The sequence below is a fragment of the Octopus sinensis genome, linkage group LG27, assembly GCF_006345805.1.
Source record: "Octopus sinensis linkage group LG27, ASM634580v1, whole genome shotgun sequence".
In the NCBI taxonomy this organism is placed as follows: Eukaryota; Metazoa; Mollusca; class Cephalopoda; order Octopoda; family Octopodidae; genus Octopus; species Octopus sinensis.
The window spans coordinates 15333067-15355600 of NC_043023.1; the positions used below are offsets into that span (position 1 = coordinate 15333067).

A 22534-nucleotide genomic window follows, 5' to 3' on the forward strand; every position below is an offset into this window, starting at 1 on the left:
TATTTCATCTCCGTAATCATTCTGTGAGTCAAATTCCGCCGAGGTCGACTTTGCATTCATCCTTCAGACGTTGATTAAATAAGTACCAGTTACGCACTGGTCGATGTAATCGACTTAATCTGTGTGTCTGTCCTCGTTTAGCCCCTTGTGGTAGTAAAGAAATACATATTTCGGTCTGCCATTACGTTCTGAGTTCAAATTCCGCCGAGGTCGACTTTGCCTTTCATCCTTTCGGGGTTGAAAGTTACGCAGGGGGCGATATAACGACTTAAACCGTGTGTGTCTGTCCTTATTTGTCCTCTCTGTGTTAGCCCCTTGTGGGTAATAAGGAGATAGGGATCTTTTCCTTTTGATAGACAGAATTCAACCCAACCATTTCTAGTTAACTATACACTTTTTAAACTTCGTATACTGGTAGAATGTGTCAAAAGAAAACATTATTTTCACTGGGTTTTTGATAAATTTGTAATTTGAATTCTGTCTATCAAAAGGAAAAGATCCAAAACATTTAGTAAAAAATGGATTTTAAAAGAGAGAAAGAGACCTTTGACTGAGAAAAACAATAGAGAGAGATGGAATAAGAAAGACATACAGGGGAGAGAGGAGAGAGAGAGATGGACTGAGTGAGAGAAGGGAACGAATGTGACAAAAACAAACATTGTGTGTGCACTGTTTACGTAAAACAGTAACAGGAAGTTGTCAGAGTTTTTAGACGCAGCAGCAAATGATTTGAGCTCAAATACTGGCGATTCATTGGTAAAATTCGAAGAATTAAACTACGTTAAAGTTAAAGTTACAATTACAAATTTATCAAAAAACCCAATGAAAATAATGTTTTATTTTGACACATTCTACCAGTATACGAAGTTTCAAGTTGTTTAGTAACTAGAAATTGGGTTTAATTCTGTCTATCAAAAGGAAAAAATTCAAAATAAGTTATACAAGATTCCCTTGATTGTGTCGAGAATTACAAAAATTTGAGTGGGCTTGAGCAGTTTGCCCGAGAGGTTGCCCTGATTTAGGCAAAATCTGATGCAGATTCTCTGCTCAACTTTCTATCATGCTCATTGTGACAATCACACGCTACACACCTTCCTTCCAAGCATTGCTGCAAACAGCAGAAGGGAGCTAGAATGTTAACACTTAGTGTGAATGCACAGCAGAGTTTAGAGTCAATCTTTCCCAAATGGCTTCACTCTGTGTATCTTAGCTTCGTTGCTATAGCAACAGTCTGCATGTATGTACGTACGTATGTATATATGTATACCATTGTTCAGTTTTATATCAAAATTACTTCCCAATAGAGAAAGAGCCAATTCCTAACCTAAATCCAAGGATCCTTCATTGGAATTTCACCATCAACAACAGAGTAGGTAGGTCTTTTCGGTTTGAACGGTAGTTTTTAACATAATTTCTAGGTAACTAAACACTTTTAAACTTCGTATTCTGGTAGAATGTGTTTATAAAACATCATTTTTTCTTGGCTTTATTGAGAAGATTCTACGGTTTGTAAGATATTTGTTTTTTTTCCCTTCAATTTCTGCTATTTCAACCAATCAATGACGTCTATTGAGGTGAAAACATTCTGTGCCGTTTGAATATGTCCCTCGTTTAAGAAACAGATTGGGTGTATTTACATTTCTGAAGAAAAAAAAGATACCCTTCCCCCCACCCCTAACCCTAAAAGATATTGAAATGCAATAGATTGATACTAGGGTCAAATAATGGGTGACAATTTCATATGACACCGTTAAAAACTGCCGTTCAAACCGAAAAGAACCAATACATTTCTAAATATCTCATAGAGATTTATGCAGTAGTGGTACGATAAAGATACCCTCCCCCACCCCTAAACCTAAATAGATTGAAATGCAAAGATCGATACTAGGGTTATAATTATGGGTGACATTTTCATTTGACACCGCGAGAAAAAAATCCCATTTCCTATAGCGGTGTCGTATGAAACTGTCACCCACAATTATAACCCTAATATCAATCTTTGCATTTCAATCTATTTTAGGGTTAGGTTTAGAGTTATGGTTAGGGGTGGGGGAAGGGTATCTTTTTTTCTTCGCAAATGTAAATAAACCCACTCTGTTTCTTAAACAAGGGACATATTCATACAGCACGGTTTGTTTTGACTCCAGATGGACGTATTTGATTGGTTAGAATTGCCGAAATGCTTGATTTTAAAGTTGAAATATGTTACAAACTATAGAAGTTTCTCAATAAAGCCAAGAAAAAATGATGTTTTATAAACACATTCTACCAGTATACGAAGTTTAAAAGTGTTTAGTTAACTAGAAATTGTGTTGACATATGCCGTTCAAAAGGAAAATATCAGTGCAAACTTGTACGAAGTACAGACGTCTGCGTGTTTAACATCTCAGGAAGGAAAAAACAGCCTTCTCATATTCAATAAGCTTGGTGGCACCCTGGAAGTACATATCATTGTGGAAAACGTAAAACCACCTATAATTGTTATATATATATTAATTACCAGAGTGACCCACGACTCAACTGGTTATCGACGCCGGTTACTATTTAAGAAAAGTGGTCCCACTGCGCACTATCGCTCTAGCTAGTCGTGACAAGTCAATCCTTCGACTACTTAGCGCGAGTGCACGTATGTAAATTAATAGATGCACGCATGCGCAAAACATGTACTGTAAATCATCGAGTATAATCCGCATTTTCCCCCAAAAAATTTAAAGGTCAAAATCCCAGGTGTGGATTATATACAAGGTTAAAAATGAAAATTATTTTCTAAGCAATGTCCGAGTCTCTCTTTGCTGTCCGACAATGTTTATTCAGACACATTTTGTGATGTCTGGCATGAAAATACCTTGAGCTAAGCCTGAAAGCAATGAAGTCATAAAAGAATCAACCATGACTTGCAGTAAGCAACATTTATTAAACGTTATTACTGTTATTTCTTTATTTTCTGCAAACAAAATACACAAAAAAGCTACACGTTTGCATTATGTTATATATACAATAATAATAATGCAGTTTGGGTTCATGCCAGGGAAAAGCACCACTGATGCTATATATTTCTGGTAAGACAGATGCAGGAGAGAATACCTGATCTATTTCTTTTGAACGGCAGTTTTCAACACAATTTCTAGTTAATTAAACACTTTTAAACTTCGTATACTGGTAGAATGTGTGAAAAGAAAACGTTTCTTTCTCTTGGCTTTCTTGAGACAATTGTAATTTGTAAGTTTAATGTAGTTTAATTTTTCGAATTTTAACCAATCCTATGACCTCTATTGAGCTAAAATCATTTGCTGTGTCTAAAACTGAGACTAACCCTAACCCTAAATTTTAGCCTTTCGTTTTTATTTTTTTTCTCAATTGTTAAATTAATTTATGGATAACAATTAAGAAAAAAAAAAACGAAAGGCTAAAACAAAAGCAAAAACTCGACAAAAACAAAACCAATAATTTTAGACACGCGTAACAATTAAGAAAAAAAAAAAAACGAAAGGCTAAAATTTAGGGTTAGGGTTAGTGACAGGATGTTGCCTCAGTTTTAGACGCAGCAAATAATTTTAGCTCAATAGAGGGTATAGGATTGGTTAAAGTTTGAAAAATTAAACTGCGTTAAACTTACAAATTACAATTTTCTCAAGAAAGCCAAGAGAAAAAAATGTTTTATTTTAATACATTCTACCAGTATACGAAGTTTAAAAGTGTTTAGTTAACTAGAAATTTTGTTGAAAACTGCCGTTCAAGAGGAAAAGATCCGGCTTAGAGTGATTTACTGCAGATATTACAGTTCTATGGTTTCTCTCCTGTATGAATGTTTTTATGAGAGGTTAAGCAAGACAGTGGTATACCACAAATATCACACTCATAGTTTCTCTCCAGTATGAATGGATTTGTGATGAGTAAGGCTACGCTTATGGAAGAACGATTTACCACAAATATCACATTGATAAGGTTTCTCTCTGAGAGAATGATTTACCACAGATATCACACTGATTTGGTTTCTCTCCAGTATGAACAGATTTGTGATAAGAAAGGCCAGTCCTTTGAGAGAATGATTTACCACAAATATCAGTTATAAGGTTTCACTCCTGTATGAATGGATATGTGAGAAGTAAGGATGTGCTTATGAGAGAATGATTTACCACAAATATCACAGTGATATTGTTTCTCACCTCTGTGAATGTATTTGTGAGAAGAAAGGTGACATTTATCAGAGAATGAATTTCCACAGATATCACATTGATATGGTTTCTCTCCTGTATGAATATGTTTGTGAGAATCAAGGTAACGTCTTTGAGAGAATGACATTCCACAGACATCACATTGATGAGGTTTCTCTCCTGTATGAATATATTTATGAGAATCAAGGTTACTTTTTTGAGAGAATGATTTTCCACAAATATCACACTGATATGGTTTCTCACCCGTATGAATGTATTTATGAGAATCAAGGCTACTTTTTTGAGAGAATGACATTCCACACACATCACATTGATGAGGTTTCTCTCCTGTATGAATGTATTTGTGAGTGGTAAGGCTACTTTTCTGAGAGAATGATTTACCACAAATATCACACTGATTTGGTTTCTCTCCAGTATGAACAGATTTGTGATAAGAAAGGCCATTCCTTTGAGAGAATGATTTACCACAAATATCACAGTGATATGGTTTCACTCCGGTATGAATGGATATGTGAGAAGTAAGGATGTGCTTATGGGAGAATGATTTACCACAAATATCACATTCATATGGTTTCTCACCTGTATGAATGTATTTGTGAGAAGAAAGGTGACATTTATCAGAGAATGAATTTCCACAGATATCACATTGATATGGTTTCTCACCTGTGTGAATGGATTTGTGTCTAGTAAGGTGAATTTTCTGAGAGAATGATTTACAACAAATATCACATTCATATGGTTTCTCTCCTGTATGAATGGATTTGTGAGAGGTAAGGTTACTTTTCTGAGAGAATGATTTACCACAGACATCACAGTCATATGGCTTCCCCTCTGCATGAATGAATTTGTGAACAGTGAGATTTCGCTTATTAGAAAATGTCTTTTTACACATATCACATTGGTGTGATAATTTTTCTCTTTCTTTTGTCATCTCTTGAGGATTCATTTTTGTTCTATAGTATACAAACACAAAATATAATTTTGCTTCCTTTTTTATATATTTCTATTGCTAATATTTCCAGCAGTTCCGATCTTCATCAATATCTGAAGATGATACAAACACCTTTGCAGATATCTCCCACTCCAAACAGAATGTGAAAGACTTTAGCAAATATTACAGGCAATGATGGAAACAAATGTTGCCATTAATTCAGAAGAAATATTTCAGTTTTCCACCATAGACAAATCGTATAAACAGAGTTATGTCAAATATTTATAACATCTTCCATTAGATGATCAATATTCATGAAGTATCACTAACATTTCACCTCCTGAAATGACACAGAAACAGAAGAAGATATAGGAAAGACTTAAAAAGCAGAGATTCAATTATAAAAAAAATATAACTACATCTTCAAAATGATAAACTGTGGATAAAATCCTTTAATTTGTCTTTGAAATTTATTTATGGTAATTTATAATATGGTAACCCTTTTGTTACCATATTTCTTTTGAGATTCAGTGTGTTTCTTTCAATTATTTTAAATATAATAAAGAATTTAGTAAACTAACTTAGTTATCATTCAACTAGTGTTAGTAACATAAATTGGAACTAAGGTTTGGTGGAAGATTTTCATTCAAAACTTATGAAAACAAGACATTTTACCACAGAGCCAGAGCCGGTTTTGGCCGGGTTAGTAACAAGAGGGTGTGGTCTTTGAAATTTATTTTGTTATTAAAATTATATGATACAACCTTGTGTAATGTCTACATATACACGGACTTCCGTTCCTCTTCCTTCAGATATTATGTAAAACATTATCCCTTTAGTGTTCAGATTATTCTGTTAAATGTAATTCTTTTTCACTCAAATTGTTTTGAATTAATCATGCATTATCTTATGGCTTTGAGGTTTCAATGATGTGATTGTTTATTTCTAGGTTAGGTGTGAGAGGCCAGATACCGCCAGTTTGAATATAAAACATGCAGAATATCTGGGCCTGATATGGCCGGTTTAAACAATAAAGGGTTCAACTATAGGATATTGAACAATAATATGATAAGTGACTACTGTTTAACCCTAGGTTATCCTTGACTGAGCAGATCTATTATTAATGAAATTAGGTAATGTTCATGATTGTTACAACTTCTGTAACAGATCAAACATAAACATAAACTACAATTTAGTGAACCAACCCATCATGACTTTTCCTCTGGTAACTTTATTAATAATAAAAACAAACTGCACTCACATATGTTGAAGGTGTGGTCACTAATTTAGAGAAAGTGTTCTGTGAATTGACGTATGAAGATTAGAGCCAGGACAGAATGGCGATCCTTCGGTATAGGTACACACGTGACTTTGTTTACATTTCTAAAGATAACCCTAACCCCCACATATAAAAAAACACCTTTTTGAAATATATCCGGTACTTCCGGAAGTACATCGGTACTTATACCGTAAGATCGCCTTTCTTTTTAAAACAAAGTAAATAAAACACAAAAGCATAGGTACTGCTAACGAAGACTGGACACGGTACGCGCTAGCTAGTCGTAAGTAGTCGATCCTACAACGAAAATTTTAGGAAAAAAGTAAATAAGTAAGAAACAACTGCAAAATTTTACCGATGCGTGTGTTAAATTATAAGGCACAAAAAGAAAATGACTTTCCCCAGACACAACAGAATATGCTTCAATACACGAATTCATATAAAGAACCTTGCAAACCAAATCCAAAAACGAAATAGAATTATGTTTCTTTATTACCCACAAGGGGCGAAACACGGACGGGACAAACAAGGACAGACAAACGGAATAAGTCGATCAGATTGACCCCAGTGCGTAACTGGTACTTAATTTATCGATCCCGGAGGATGAAAGGCAAAGTCGACCTTGGCGGAATTTGAACCCAGAACGTAACGGCGGACGAATTAATATCGATGTCAGACTAGCAACATTGAATACTTTCATTATTGTCTGAGTTTCGAATTGTCTTTCTTCTTTCCAGTTCTTCTGCTTTCACTAAAAATAAAATATGTACGATATCTTACCTGTTATGATAAATAAATCAAGTGAAAAAGTCAATTAACGCAAACCACACCAAAAAAGCCATTCAGCGGGAAACGTAATTGAAAGAAAGCTCAAAAAATAGACATGGAATATTGACGAAACGAACTGAATGGTTTTCGAATACAGGTAGAAATAACACACACGAGTCTTCCTATTTTCCCTCCATCCCTCTTTGATAAGTCCTGTTGGTTTCTTTCCGTCCCTGTAATTTAAGGGTTCGGTAACAGGATAGTGGAAAAGTACCAATAGATATGAAAATAAGCAGTCAGTTTTGTATGTTTTGTCATCATTTGGATTTTTCCTCATAACTCACATTTTTGAAAAGTAATTATACCAATAAAAAACATTGAGAATTTACCAACTTAGTTTTAGCATCCGATAAATATATAGTATTACGATATATACAACATCCGGATATCAGTTCGTTTCGTCTATATTCCATGTCTATTTTTTGAGCTTTCTTTAAATTACGTTACCCGCTGAATGGCTTTTTTGGTGTGGTTTGCGTTAATTGACTTTTAACACTGATTTATTTATCATAACAGGTAAGATATCGTACATATCTTTGCCTTAGATGCACCAAACAATGTCATTTGTGATGCAGGATTGTCTGATATTGTTCAGGAAATCCTTTGACTGGATGGAAGTACCTTCCAGAAGAGGTTGAGAAGGAGCTGGTAGTGCTGGCAATATTACCTTACTGCCTGGGCATTGCATGCCATTAGTTTCATTTGGAAATTTTAAAGCTTTACAGAAACAACGATTTGAGTTTAGCACACAAATTTGGCCAAAATTATCATTTTCATAAAAATGGGATGGATTATATCTGAAAGCAGCTCCAGGATTTGTGAAGAACGCATTTATACATAGTCTGTTTGTGAGAGCTATTCTATTGGACCACTGTCTAATCATTAAAATGTTTTAATGGCTAAGCATTAAATGCTGCAGCATGTGTTTGCTGATCTTGCAAAAGTCTCATCTCCCTTCTGTATTGAGACTCCATCTGACGTGCTGCGGCTTGCCTTTGCTCATCTTGAGAAAGTCCCATCTTGCTTCTGTCTTAAGAAGCAAGATGGAAATATTGTCCAATGATATGTAATTTAATGTTTTACATAATATCTGAAGGAAGAGGAGCTGAAGTCTGTGTATATGTAGACATTACACAAGGTTGTATCATATGATTTTAATAACAGAATATATTTCAAAGACAACTTAAAGGATTATATCCACGGTTTATGATTATGAAAATGTAATTATATTTTCTATTGTTGAATCTCTGCTTTTTAAGTCTTTCCTATATCTTCTACTGTTTCTGTGTCATTTCAGAATATGAGATGTTAGTGGTATAAAGGAGTTTTTACATCAGATACATCAGGAATATTGATCATCACTTGAAGACTTATGGAAGATGTTATAAATAATACATATAACCACGTTTATATAATTTATCTATGGTGAAGAACTGTGAAAAATTCCATCTGAATTAATAGCAACATTTGTTTCCATCATTGCCTGGAATATTTGCTGAAGTATTTCCCATTCAGTCTGAACTTGGAAAAATCTGCAAAGGTGTTTCTATTACCTTTAGCTATTGACAAAGATCAGACTTGTGGAAAATATAACTAGAGAAGTATTTGAATCAACCAAGGAATATATAAGAAGAACAGGAAAATATATTTTGTGCTTGTATACTATAGAACAATAATGAATCCTCAAGAGATGACAAAAGAAAGAAAAAAGGTATCACACCAATGTGATATCTGTAAAAAGACTTTTTGTAATAAGGGAAATCTCACTATTCACAAATTCATTCATGCAGGGGGGAAACCATATCATTGTGATATTTGTGGTAAATCATTCTCTCAGAAAAGTATTCTTACCTCTCACAAATCCTTTCATACAGGAGAGAAACCATATCACTGTGATGTTTGTAGTAAATCATTCTCTCAGAAAAGTAACCTTACCTCTCACAAATACATTCATACAGGAGAGAAACCTTATTACTGTGATATCTGTGGAAAGTCATTCACACAGAAGACTAGTCTTACTTCTCATAAATACACTGATACAGGAGAGAAACCATTTGAATGTGATATTTGTGGTAAATCATTCTCTCAAAACTGTACCCTCATGTATCACAAATCCATTCATACTGGCGAGAAACCATATCACTGTGATATTTGTGGTGAATCATTCTCTCGGAAGACTGGCCTTGCTTATCATAAATCCATTCATACTGGAGAGAAACCATATCAATGCGATATTTGTGGTAAATCCTTTTCGTTAAAAAGTTATTTAACAACTCACAAACTTATTCATACTAATGAGAAGCCATATCAGTGTGATATCTGTGGTAAAACGTCCTCTCATAAAAGTAACCTTAGTAATCATACATACACTCATACTGGAGAGAAACTATATCTCTGTGACATTTGTGGTAAATCATTCTCTCAAAAAAGTAGCCTTACTTATCACAAATACACTCATACAGGGGAGAAACCACATCACTGTGATGTTTGTGGTAAATCATTCCCTTGTTTGAGCGCTTTAACCTCTCATAAATACATTCACACAGGAGAGCAACCATATCAATGTAATATCTGTAGCACAGCATTCTCCCGAAAAAGTAGTTTATCTGTGCACAAACGCACTCATACAGGAGACAAGCCATATCCCTGTGACATTTGTGGTAAATCATTTTTTTATCAAAGCAAGTTAACCTCATAAATACATTCATACAGGAGAAAAACCATATTCCTGTGATATCTGTGGTAAATCATTCTCTCATAAAAGTAACTTTAATAGACACAAATACATTCATACAGGAGAGAAACCATAGCACTGTGATATCTGCAGTAAATAATTGTGTGTTCAGTATTACTTAACAGATCACAATTCCACTCATGCTAGATATGTCACTGTGATATCTGTGTTAAATCTTTCTCTGAGGAATGTGCTATATATACTCATAAATATTTTCTTATAGGAGAGAAGACCTATCACTGTGATATGTATAGTAAATCATTCTGTGTGGAACAATATTTAACTAATCCCAAATGCATTCATAAGGGTGACAAAAAGCACAACACTGTGGCATCTGTGATGTCATTCTCTTGTAATTACTTAACGAAATACAAACATATTCATACAAGATTGGATTCTTGTGGCTGTGTTATCTTTGGTAAATCATTCTCTCAATAATGTACCTGAACTTAACATATATGTATCCATATTACTCAATGACAATATCAGTGATATTGTGAATTAATTTAATAAACAGAAAGAAAATTAAAGTTGTCTTACTCTTTTTTTCTCCTCTCATTTTATACGCAGAACATTCTACCAAATGTTGTAATGGTGACACACACGTAAATTATAGAATTCACAGTGGATCAGTGTATGATAAAAGTCACACACGTCTCCAAACTAACCTACTATCAGCGTTTATTTTCTCTCTATCCGTTCAGTCGAAGTTGACTCTCGGTCACTTGTTGGATCAGTGTCCTCCAGTCAGTTCTATCCTCGGCCGCTTCTTTCAGATTGGCTATGTCCAGTCCGGTATAACTGTTGATGGTGTCAAGCCAGCGGTGTCCTGGTCGGCCTCTTCCTCTCTTGCCACTGACCATTCCGAGCATGATGTCCTTCTCCAGGGATTTTTCTCTGCATAATATGACCAAAAGATGCAATTCTATGCTTGGTGATCCCTGCTTCTAGTGACATTTTCGGCCTTATCTGCTTAAGAACTTCTCCATTGGTGAGCCTCGCTGTCCATGGAATCTGCAAATTTGTTGATATTATTTAATTAAATATCAAGATACAGTGAACGGGAGACTTTTACATTTAAACCGCCCGAAATTTCATCTAGTTGTACCTTCTCCCCGTTAATTAATCCTTCAAATTAGTGCTGAAAGAAGAAATAACGTTTGATTTCATGGTAGGGGTGAAACATCAGTGATATTATAATGGCTCAGAGTTACTTCCCTTAGCATTAAACAGAAAGAAATGCCTTCAAACTTTATATTTCGTCTTTATTCCTCTTTGACCAGATCCAGCTGGAATAGTTCTCTGCTGTCTCTCATATTGCCTCTAGAGCATTGCTCATGTTCTTCCCAGAGACTGAGGGTTGTTTCGTTAAATCGTAGGGTGATTTGCCCATAAGATCGCGCCTCTGTAGTGGGAGAAGCGTGGTCCTTTGCTATTCGTAAGACCCGCAAAAGAGAAAGCAGGCCAACCCCCGACACCGTGAGCATCGACGGATGGATGAATGCGTATCCAGGCTCAGCGGTTGCGTAGGAAGTCGGGGACAAGAAATAGGAAGAAAGAATGAGAGAAAGTTGCAGCAAAAGAGTACAACTGGGGTCGCTACCCACTGCTGGAGACTCAGGTGTTTTCGCTCAATAAATTCACAAAACGCCCGGTCTGGGAATCGAAACCGTGATCCTCCGACCGCGAGATCGCAGCCCTAACCACTGGCCATTGCGCCTCCACTGTTGTTGCTGTTGCTGGAGGTGTTTGTGTTGAACTTGTTATTGTTGTGGGTGATGTGGTTGTTATCGTGGATCTTTTCCTTTTGAACGGCACTTTTCAACACAATTTCTAGTTAAGTAAACACATTTAAACTTTGTATACTGGTAGAATGTGTTATGAAACATCATTTTTTCTTGTCTTTATTCAGAAAATTCCATATATTGTAACATATTTCGTCTTTAATTTCGAGCATTTCGGCAATTTTAACCAATCGCTGACCTCCATTGACGTAAACAACATTCCGTGCTGTATGAATATGTCCCTCGTTTAAGAAACAGATTGGGTTTATTTACATTTGCGAAGAAAAAAAAGATACCCTCCGCCTCTAACCCTAACTCTAAACCGAACCCTAAAATAGATTGAAATGCAATAGATCGATACTAGGGTCATAATTATGGGTGACATTTTCATTTGACACCGCTAGAATAAAATCCCATTTTCCGTAGCGGTGTCGTATGAAATTGTCACCCATAATTATAACCCTAGTATCGATCTATTGCATTTCAATCTGTTTTAGAGTTAGGGTTAGGGGTGGGAGAAGGGTATCTTTTTTCTTCGCAAATGCAAATAAACCCAATCTGTTTCTTAAAGGAAGGACATATTCATTATGCACAGAATGTTTTCACCCCAAATGGAGGTCAGCGATTAGTTAAAATTGCCGAAATGCTCGAAATTAAAGTCGAAATGTGTTATAACATATAGAATTTTCTCAATAAAGCCAAGAGAAAATGATGTTTTATAAACACATTCTACCAGCATACGAAGTTTAAAACTTTTTAGTTACCCAGAAATTATGTTAAAAAACTGCCGTTCAAAAGGAAAGGATCCGAATGTTGTTGTTGCTACCAACACCGCTATTGTTTACATTAATTTGAAATTTGCCAGCAAAATCTCATAAAATGGCAATGTTCTATAAGTTGTACATGCTTATATCCTTTGTATGAAAATAAAGAAGTTAAATATGTTATGTGACTCCGGCGTAACCGTAACCGCCAAAAACGGGTGGTGTGGCTATTCGTTACCTTGGCCCAATTCACATTTTCAAAAATTTATTATAGTTATAAACAAACATTAACAGTTTACCACCTTAATTTCAGCATCAGACAAAAGTGAGTAAATACGAAGCGCACAACAACCGGATTGTTAGTTCGTTTCGTTGACATTCCGTGTCGGCTTTTCTATGTGTCTTCCAGTAATATTTCCCGCTCGTTCGAGTGTGTAATTAAAAATATTTCTTATAAAACAGCGACTAAATTATCATCAGAGGTAAGTTGTAATACATATTTTCTTTTTAGTAAAAGCCTATGTATCTGGCTAATTGGAAAATCCAGACAGTATTGATAGTTTTAAATAATACCAGTCAGAAATCGATATTAATTCTATTGTCCAGTAAAGCACCTGGTTTTTAATTTCAATTATTTTGGTAGATAATCCATTTGCTGGTTGTGTCCATTCAAAGCTGTTTGTTGTTTTATCACAGATGTATCATTTGCTAAACATCTGTATTTGCAGTTTATTCTGTCAAAATGATACACGTTAATAATTCTGTCCATTTCAGCTTCTCAGAATAAATAATCTGCAACATCATAAAACATCAATAGCTAACTGAAACATGTGGCCAGTGATAGCACTATGATAAAAAGCAGATACAGCCTTTTGTAGACAGAATCGGCAAATGTCATCAACTGGCGATGGGTACTACTCTAGAAGAGTGGTCCCGGTGTGCGCACTCGCGCTTGTTAGTCGTGACTAGTAGTTACTTACTTTTTGTTTTATTTAATTAGTTAAAAAAGAAATTATTTACTAAAGAATATGAAAACTAAAAGAATATATCACACACATTTTATTTGATTTGTGTAAAAAAATCATATACATTGTTCTAAGAAATAATTTATTTACTTCCTTTGAAATATTCTTCTATTTTATTCTGTAAATTCAACTCATTTGCATACGCGCAAGTCGTTATAGGATCGACTACTTACGTCTAGCTAGCGCGTACCGGGTCCAGTCTTCGCTAGTAGTACCTGTGTTTTTGTGTTTTATTTACTTTGTTTCAAAAAGAAAGGCGATCTTACGGTATAAGTACCGGTGTACTTCCGGAAGTACTGGATACATTTCAAAAAGGTGTTTTTTTATATGTGGGGGTGGTTTTTAGGGTTGGTAGGGTGGGTGGAGAAAAGTTATCTGTTATCTCAGAAATGTAAACAAAGTCACGTGTGTACCTATACCGAAGGATCGCCATTCTGTCCTGGCTCTAATCTTCATACGTCAATTCACAGAACACTTTCTCTAAATTAGTGACCACACCTTCAACATATGTGAGTGCAGTTAGTTTTTATTATTAATAAAGTTACGAGAGGAAAAGTCATGATGGGTTGGTTCACTAAATTGTAGTTTATGTTTATGTTTGATCTGTTACAGAAGTTGTAACAATCATGAACATTACCTAATTTCATTAATAATAGATCTGCTCAGTCAGGGATAACCTAGGGTTAAACATTAGTCACTTATCATATTATTGTCCAATATCCTATAGTTGAACCCTTTATTGTTTAAACCGGCCATATCAGGCCCAGATATTCTGCATGTTTTATATTCAAACTGGCGGTATCTGGCCCCTCACACCTAACCTACATTGACATTCTAGAAATAAACAATCACATCATTGAAACCTCAAAGCTATAAGATAATGCATGATTAATTCAAAACAATTTAAGTGAAAAAGAATTACATTTAACAGAATAATCTGAACACTAAAGGGATAATGTTTTACATAATATCTGAAGGAAGAGGAACTGAAGTCCGTGTATATGTAGACATTACACAAGGTTGTATCATATAATTTTAATAACAAAATAACTTTCAAAGACCACACCCTTTTGTTACTAACCCGGCCAAAACCGGCTCTGACTCTGTGGTAAAATGTCTTGTTTTCATAAGTTTTGAATTGAAGTCTTTCACCAAACCTTAGTTACAATTTATGTTCCTAACACTAGTTGAATGATAACTAAGTTAGTTTACTAAATTCTTTATTATATTTAAAATAATTGAAAGAAACACACTGAATCTCAGCAGAAATATGGTAACAAAAGGGTTACCATATTATAAATTACTATAAATAAATTTCAAAGACAAATTAAAGGATTATATCCACAGTTTATCATTATGAAGATGTAGTTATATTTTATAGTTGAATTTCTGCTTTTTAAGTCTTTCCTATATCTTCTTCTGTTTCTGTGTCATTTCAGGAGGTGAAATGTTAGTGATACTTCATGAATATTGATCATCTAATGGAAGATGTTATAAATATTTGACATAACTCTGTTTATACGATTTGTCTATGGTGGAAAACTGAAATTTTTCTTCTGAATTAATGGCAACATTTGTTTCCATCATTGCCTGGAATATTTGCTAAAGTATTTCACATTCTGTTTGGAGCGGGAGATATCTGCAAAGGTGTTTGTATCATCTTCAGATATTGATGAAGATCGGAACTGCTGGAAATATAAGCAATAGAAATATATAAAAAAGGAAGCAAAATTATATTTTGTGTTTGTATACTATAGAACAATAATGAATCCTCAAGAGATGACAAAAGAAAGAGAAAAATTATCATACCAATGTGATATCTGTAAAATGACTTTTTCTAATGAGGGAAATCTCACTGTTCACAAATTCATTCATGCAGGTAGGAAGCCATATGTCTGTGATGTCTGTGGTAAATCATTCTCTCAGAAAAGTAACCTTACCTCTCACAAATCCATTCATACAGGAGAGAAACCATATGAATGTGATATTTGTTGTAAATCATTCTCTCAGAAAATTCACCTTACTAGACACAAATCCATTCACACAGGTGAGAAACCATATCAATGTGACATCTGTGGAAATTCATTCTCTGATAAATGTCACCTTTCTTCTCACAAATACGTTCATACAGGTGAGAAACCATATGAATGTGATCTTTGTGGTAAATCATTCTCCCATAAGCACATCCTTACTTCTCACATATCCATTCATACAGGAGTGAAACCTTATCACTGTGATATTTGTGGTAAATCATTCTCTCAAAGGACTGGCCTTTCTTATCACAAATCTGTTCATACTGGAGAGAAACCAAATCAGTGTGATATTTGTGGTAAATCATTCTCTCAGAAAAGTAGCCTTACCACTCACAAATACATTCATACAGGAGAGAAACCTCATCAATGTGATGTCTGTGGAATGTCATTCTCTCAAAAACGTAGCCTTGATTCTCATAAATACATTCATACAGGTGAGAACCATATCAGTGTGATATTTGTGGAAAATCATTCTCTCAAAAAAGTAACCTTGATTCTCATAAATATATTCATACAGGAGAGAAACCTCATCAATGTGATGTCTGTGGAATGTCATTCTCTCAAAGACGTTACCTTGATTCTCACAAACCCATTCATACAGGAGAGAAACCATATCAATGTGATATCTGTGGAAATTCATTCTCTGATAAATGTCACCTTTCTTCTCACAAATACATTCACAGAGGTGAGAAACAATATCACTGTGATATTTGTGGTAAATCATTCTCCCATAAGCACATCCTTACTTCTCACATATCCATTCATAAAGGAGTGAAACCTTATAACTGTGATATTTGTGGTAAATCATTCTCTCAAAGGACTGGCCTTTCTTATCACAAATCTGTTCATACTGGAGAGAAACCAAATCAGTGTGATATCTGTGGTAAATCATTCTCTCAGAAAAGTAGCCTTACCACTCACAAATACATTCATACAGGAGAGAAACCTCATCAATGTGATGTCTGTGGAATGTCATTCTCTCAAAAAAGTAGCCTTGATTCTCATAAATACATTCATACAGGTGAGAAACCATATCAGTGTGATATTTGTGGAAAATCATTCTCTCAAAAAGGTAACCTTGATTCTCATAAATATATTCATACAGGAGAGAAACCTCATCAATGTGATGTCTGTGGAATGTTATTCTCTCAAAGACGTTACCTTGATTCTCACAAACCCATTCATACAGGAGAGAAACCATATCAATGTGATATTTGTGGTAAATCGTTCTTTCATAAGCGTAGCCTTACTCATCACAAATCCATTCATACTGGAGAGAAACTGTATGAGTGTGATATTTGTGGTATACCACTGTCTTGCTTGCGTTCTTTAACCTCTCATAAAAACATTCATACAGGAGAGAAACCATAGAACTGTAATATCTGCAGTAAATCATTCTAAGTCAGATCTTTTCCTTTTGAACGGCAGTTTTTAACAAAATTTCTAGTGAACTAAACACTTTAAAACTTTGTATACTGGTAGAATGTATCAAAATAAAACATGTTTTTCTCTTGGCTTTCTTGAGAAAACTGTAATTTGTAAGTTTAACGTAGTTTAATTTTTCGAATTTTAACCAATCCTATACCCTCTATTGAGCTAAAATTATTTGCTGCGTCTAAAACTGAGGCAACATCCTGTCACTAACCCTAACCCTAAATTTTAGCCTTTCGTTTTTTTTTTTCTTAATTGTTATCCTTAAATTAATTTAACAATTGAGAAAAAAAATAAAAACGAAAGGCTAAAATTTAGGGTTAGAGTTAGTCTCAGTTTTAGACGCAGCAAATGATTTTAGCTCAATAGAGGTCATAGGATTGGTTAAAATTCGAAAAATTAAACTACATTAAATTTACAAATTACGATTGTCTCAAGAAAGCCAAGAGAAAGAAACGTTTTCTTTTCACACATTCTACCAGTATATGAAGTTTAAAAGTGTTTAATTAACTAGAAATTGTGTTGAAAACTGCCGTTCAAAAGAAAAAGATCAGGTATTTCTCCTGCATCTGTCTTACCAGAAATATATAGCATCAGTGGTGCTTTTCCCTGGCATGAACCCAAACTGCATCTCATCTAAACTGACTCTCTCCCTAATTAGTTGATAATTATTTACTTTGTGTGAAAAAATTATTTACCTTGTTTAAAAAAAAAAATTATTTGATATACAGCCTTTAAATACATACCAAAATTCTTTGAGTGTAGTCCGCCCTTGAGTATAATACGCAGGGGAATTTTTAGGGGGCTGTACCTCTGAAAAACTTAAACCTTGTGTATAATATGCACCCTTTCTCTAACCTGAGTCAAGGAGGTCTACATAACATCCTTGGTTTCTAAAAATGTATATGGTAACGTCCTTTCTTATTATTGTATACATAACATAATGCAAACGTGTAGCTTTTTTGTGTATTTTGTTTGCAGAAAATAAAGAAATAACAGTAATAACGTTTAATAAATGTTGCTTACTGCAAGTTATGGATGATTCTTTTATGACTTCATTACTTTCAGGCTTAGCTTAAGGTATTTTCATGCCGGACATCACAAAATGTGTCTGAATAAACATTGCCGGACAGCAAAGAGAGACTCGGACATTGTTTAGAAAATAATTTTCATTTTTAACCTTGTATATAATCCGCACCTGGGATTTTGATCTTTCAATTTTTTGGGGGGAAATGCGGATTATACTCGAGGATTTACAGTACATGTTTTGCGCATGCGTGCATCTATTAATTTGCATACGTGCACTCGCGCTAGGTAGTCGAAGGATCGACTAGTCACGAGTAGCTAGAGCGATAGTGCGTAGTGGGACCACTTTTCTTAAATAGTAACCGGCGTCGATAACCAGTTGAGTCGTGGGTCACTCTGGTAATTAATATATATATAACAATTATAGGTGGTTTTACGTTTTGCGCAATGATATTTACTACCAGGGTGCCACCAAGCTTATTGAATATGAGAAGGCTGTTTTTCCTGAGATGTATATTAACACGCAGACGTCTATACTTCGTACAAGTTTGCACTGATCTTTTCCTTTTAAACAGCAGATGTCAACACAATTTCTAGTTAACTAAACTCTTTTAAACTCCGTATACTGGTAGAATGTGTTTATAAAATATCATTTTTTCTTGGATTTATTGAGAAAATTCTATAGTTTGTAACATATTTCCACTTTAAAATCGAGCATTTCGGCAATTTTTACCAATCAAATACGTCCATTTGGAGTCAAAACATACCGTGCTGTATGAATATGTCCTCGTTTAAGGAACAGATTGGGTTTATTTACATTTGCGAAGAAAAGAAGATACCCTTCCCCAACCATAACTCTAAACCTAACCCTAAAATAGATTGAAATGCAAAGATCGATACTAGGGTTATAATTATGGGTGACAGTTTCATACGACACCGCTACAGAAAATGGGATTTTTTTCTGGCGGTGTCAAATGAAAATGTCACCCATAATTATAAGCCTAGTATCTTTTTCTCTTCGCAAATGTAAATAAACCCACACTGTTTCTTAAACGAGGGACATATTCATACGGCACAGAATGTTTTCACCTCAATAGACATTATTTATTAGTTGAAATTGCAGAAATTAAAGAGAAAAAAACAACAAATATCTTACAAACCGTAGAATTTTCTGAATTAAACCAAGAGAAAAAGATGTTTTATAAACACATTTCTACCAGTATACGAAATTTAAAAGTGTTTAGTTAACTAGAAATTGTGTTGAAAACTGCTGTTCAAACTGAAAAGACCTACATACTCTGTTGTTGATGGTGAAATTCCAATGAAGGATCCTTGGATTTAGGTTAGAAATTGGCTCTTTCTCTATTGGCAAGTAATTTTGAAAGTCGATATAACGGACTTAACCCGTGTGTCTGTCCTTGTTTGTCCTCTCTGTGTTTAGCCCCTTGTGGGTAATAAAGAAATAAGGGATCTTTTCCTTTTGATAGACAGAATTAAACCCAATTTCTAGTTAACTAAACAACTTGAAACTTCATATACTGGTAGAATGTGTCAAAATAAAACATTATTTTCACTTGGGTTTTTTAATAAATTTGTAATTTGTAACTTTAACGTAGTTTAATTCTTTGAATTTTAACCAATGAATCGCCAGTATTTGAGCTCAAATCATTTGCTGCGTCTAAAAACTCAGACAACTTCCTGTTACTGTTTACGTAAACAGTGCACACACAATGTTTGTTTTTGTCACATTCGTTCCCTTCTCTCACTCAGTCCATCTCTCTCTCTCTCCCTGTATGTCTTTCTTATTCCATCTCTCTATTGTTTTTCTCAGTCAAAGGTCTCTTTCTCTCTTTTAATCCATTTTTTACTAAATGTTTTGGATCTTTTCCTTTTGATAGACAGAATTCAAATTACAAATTTATCAAAAAACCCAAGTGAAAATAATGTTTTCTTTTGACACATTCTACCAGTATACGAAGTTTAAAAGTGTTTAGTTAACTAGAAATTGGGTTGAATTCTGTCTATCAAAAGGAAAAGATCCCTTATTTCTTTATTACCCACAAGGGGCTAAACAGAGAGAGGACAGACACACGTGTTAAGTCCGTTATATCGACCCCAGTGCGTAACTTTCGACCCCGAAAGGATGAAAGGCAAAGTCGACCTCGGCGGAATTTGAACTCAGAACGTAATGGCAGACGAAATATGTATTTCTTTACTACCCACAAGGGGCTAAACACAGAGGGGCAAACAAGGACAGACACAGATTAAGTCGATTACATCGACCCAGTGCGTAACCGGTACTTATTTAATCAACTCTGAAAGGATGAAAAGCAAAGTCGACCTCGGCGGAATTTGAACTCAGAAGATTACGGCAGATGAAATACGGCCACGTGTTTCGCCCAGCGTGCTAACATTTCTGCCAGCTCACCGCCTTGTATAACTAAAACCTGAGTGACCCCTGGCGGTCAGACAAGAAAGCAAAATGAAAATGGGATTTAATGAGAGTAATCTCCCTCGACCTTCTTGAATATTTTAGAAGCTTCCTATAAACTTCCAGGTGACATAGCAGTCAGGGACTTCTGGCTTATCCCTAATATAAAGCAGAACATTCTAATTTTGTGCCACCCTTGCGTTGACTCCTGACTCCTAGACATGCATTGACTCAGGTCACACACATACACACCCGCAAGTGCATGTGTTTGCCTTATTTTGCTTTGAGACGTGGTTGCAAAATATGTTCATCTGATGTTACAAGCTTTTCCTTCAATTAACCTTATATGTCAACGCATTACCTCTGGATCTTGCCTGAGTAGGGTTTCCTCTCCAAAGACCTTCCACTGTTCAGCTCTCTTGAGAATTTCCTACCATTGTCTTATTTTAACATTTCATCAGTGACTGGGAAATATATTTCCTTCACACTCCTTCTCTCACATGGTTACCATCTACTCAATGGCTCCATCGCATATTCACTAGATAACCACCATCATTAGCATTTAATGAACGAACTTATCCCTTCGTTTATCTCTCATCACTGTATCTTAGCATCTAACACCAAGTATTTTGTATATTAAATAATATCAACAAATTATATAACTTCAAAACAAACATTTATTGTAGATCAGTTTGGAGAAATGTGTAACTTTCATCATACATTGATCAAGTGTGAATTCTATGCTGTATCATCAATTGTATAGGCTCATAAGGGACACGTTTGGATAGGGTTGCCAGATTAGAAAATCATATATACGGGATACTTTTAAAATCTCTCTCTATATATATATTTATACATGCCTACACACCCAACATAATATATAAAAGCAGAGAGATAAGTTAAAAAGATAATGCAATTATTTTAACGGGTTATAAGGTCAAAATTATTTAATACAAGCTAAAGAAATAATAAATTCTATTAAAGTGAAATAATTTGAAAATATTTCTTTAATACAGACAACAGAGAAATAAGCAAACAATATCTTGTGTAATGTGTACATATAGGCGTAGGAGTGGCTGTGTGGTAAGTAGCTTGCTTACCAACCACATGGTCCCAGGTTCAGTCTCACTGTGTAGCACTTTGGACAAGTGTCTTCTACTATAGCCTCGGGCCGACCAAAGCCTTGTAAGTGGATTTGGTAGACAGAAACTGAAAGAAGCCCATCGTATATATATGTGTGTGTGTGTATATGTTTGTCCCCCAAACATCACTTTACAATCGATGCTGGTGTGTTTACGTCCACCATAACTTAGCGGTTCAGCAAAAGTGACCGATAGAATAAGTACTAGGCTTACAAAGAATAAGTCCTGGGGTTTATTTGCTCGACTAAAGGCACTGCTCCAGCATGGCCACTGTCAAATAGATAGGTTACCCTATTTTCTTTCATGTATCCATATTTATTATTGAAATATCACTTCCAGTATCGAAATGAAGTTTAATATGTATTCCAATCATTTTTACATGTACAAATTTCCTCATTTGGGAGTCGAATTTTGTTTCTGTTGAGAGCCCTCTAGGATCTTTAATGGTTGATCTTCAGAATTTAGTTCTGCAGTGTGAATTTCTGTATATTCAGTTGTTGTAAGGCCTTTTACCAAAAGAAGACACCTGAATATCTCAGGTGTAAATTCTTTGAGTTTAAAAATATTCACACATTCTGTTAATTGTTCCTCCGTATGTGATAAAATCACCATCCTCTTTTTTCATTATATTCCAAAACACCATCCAAGTGTTAGAGAAGTTTTATCACCGAATATGTTAGACAGTAATTCCATTGTTTCTTTAAAACAAATTTCATTGAGTTTTTTAGGTGATGTGAAATTAAAATAATGTTCATACTCAGATGGGGCTCATTTATGTCATAATAACCTTACTTTTTCTGTGTCTGACCATGTCTTACAATCTTCCTTAAAAATTACCTGCTGTAGTACAATGCAACAGTTATACCGTCCTCTGGGTTATAACTGGATTCATCGAGTCCAAAACGTTGTCTGGCAAAAATGTACTTCCCTCATTTTTGGACTTCTTTGAAT

The 22534-nt window shown here is 34.8% G+C and overlaps 4 protein-coding genes across 4 annotated transcripts in view; 3 read left to right on the plus strand and 1 right to left on the minus strand.

Moving 5' to 3' along the window:
• The window catches only part of LOC115225224 (zinc finger protein OZF-like), a 35428-nt gene extending 30307 nt beyond the window's left edge, over nt 1-5121 (minus strand). The window contains exon 1 of the mRNA XM_036513895.1: nt 4956-5121. Within this exon, the coding sequence (XP_036369788.1) occupies nt 4956-5121 (166 nt within the window). The remainder of the gene's footprint in view (nt 1-4955) is intronic.
• The window catches only part of LOC118768138 (zinc finger protein 708-like), a 184623-nt gene extending 174676 nt beyond the window's left edge, over nt 1-9947 (plus strand). Inside the window, exon 3 of the mRNA XM_036514018.1 lies at nt 8827-9947. Coding sequence (XP_036369911.1) covers nt 8889-9911 — 1023 coding nt within the window. The 5' untranslated portion in view covers nt 8827-8888 and the 3' untranslated portion in view covers nt 9912-9947. The remainder of the gene's footprint in view (nt 1-8826) is intronic.
• A 150-nt stretch (nt 9948-10097) lies between these two features.
• LOC118768091 (zinc finger protein 723-like) lies at nt 10098-21204 on the plus strand. The gene is made up of 3 exons (XM_036513896.1): nt 10098-10234; nt 16135-16574; nt 21128-21204. The coding sequence occupies exons 1-3, from the start codon at nt 10194-10196 to the stop codon at nt 21202-21204; spliced, it is 558 nt and encodes a 185-aa protein (XP_036369789.1). The 5' UTR covers nt 10098-10193.
• The window catches only part of LOC118768135 (zinc finger protein 665-like), a 70566-nt gene continuing 60619 nt past the window's right edge, over nt 12588-22534 (plus strand). The window contains exon 1 of the mRNA XM_036514007.1: nt 12588-12977. The gene's annotated coding sequence lies outside the window, so the exon portion shown is untranslated. The remainder of the gene's footprint in view (nt 12978-22534) is intronic.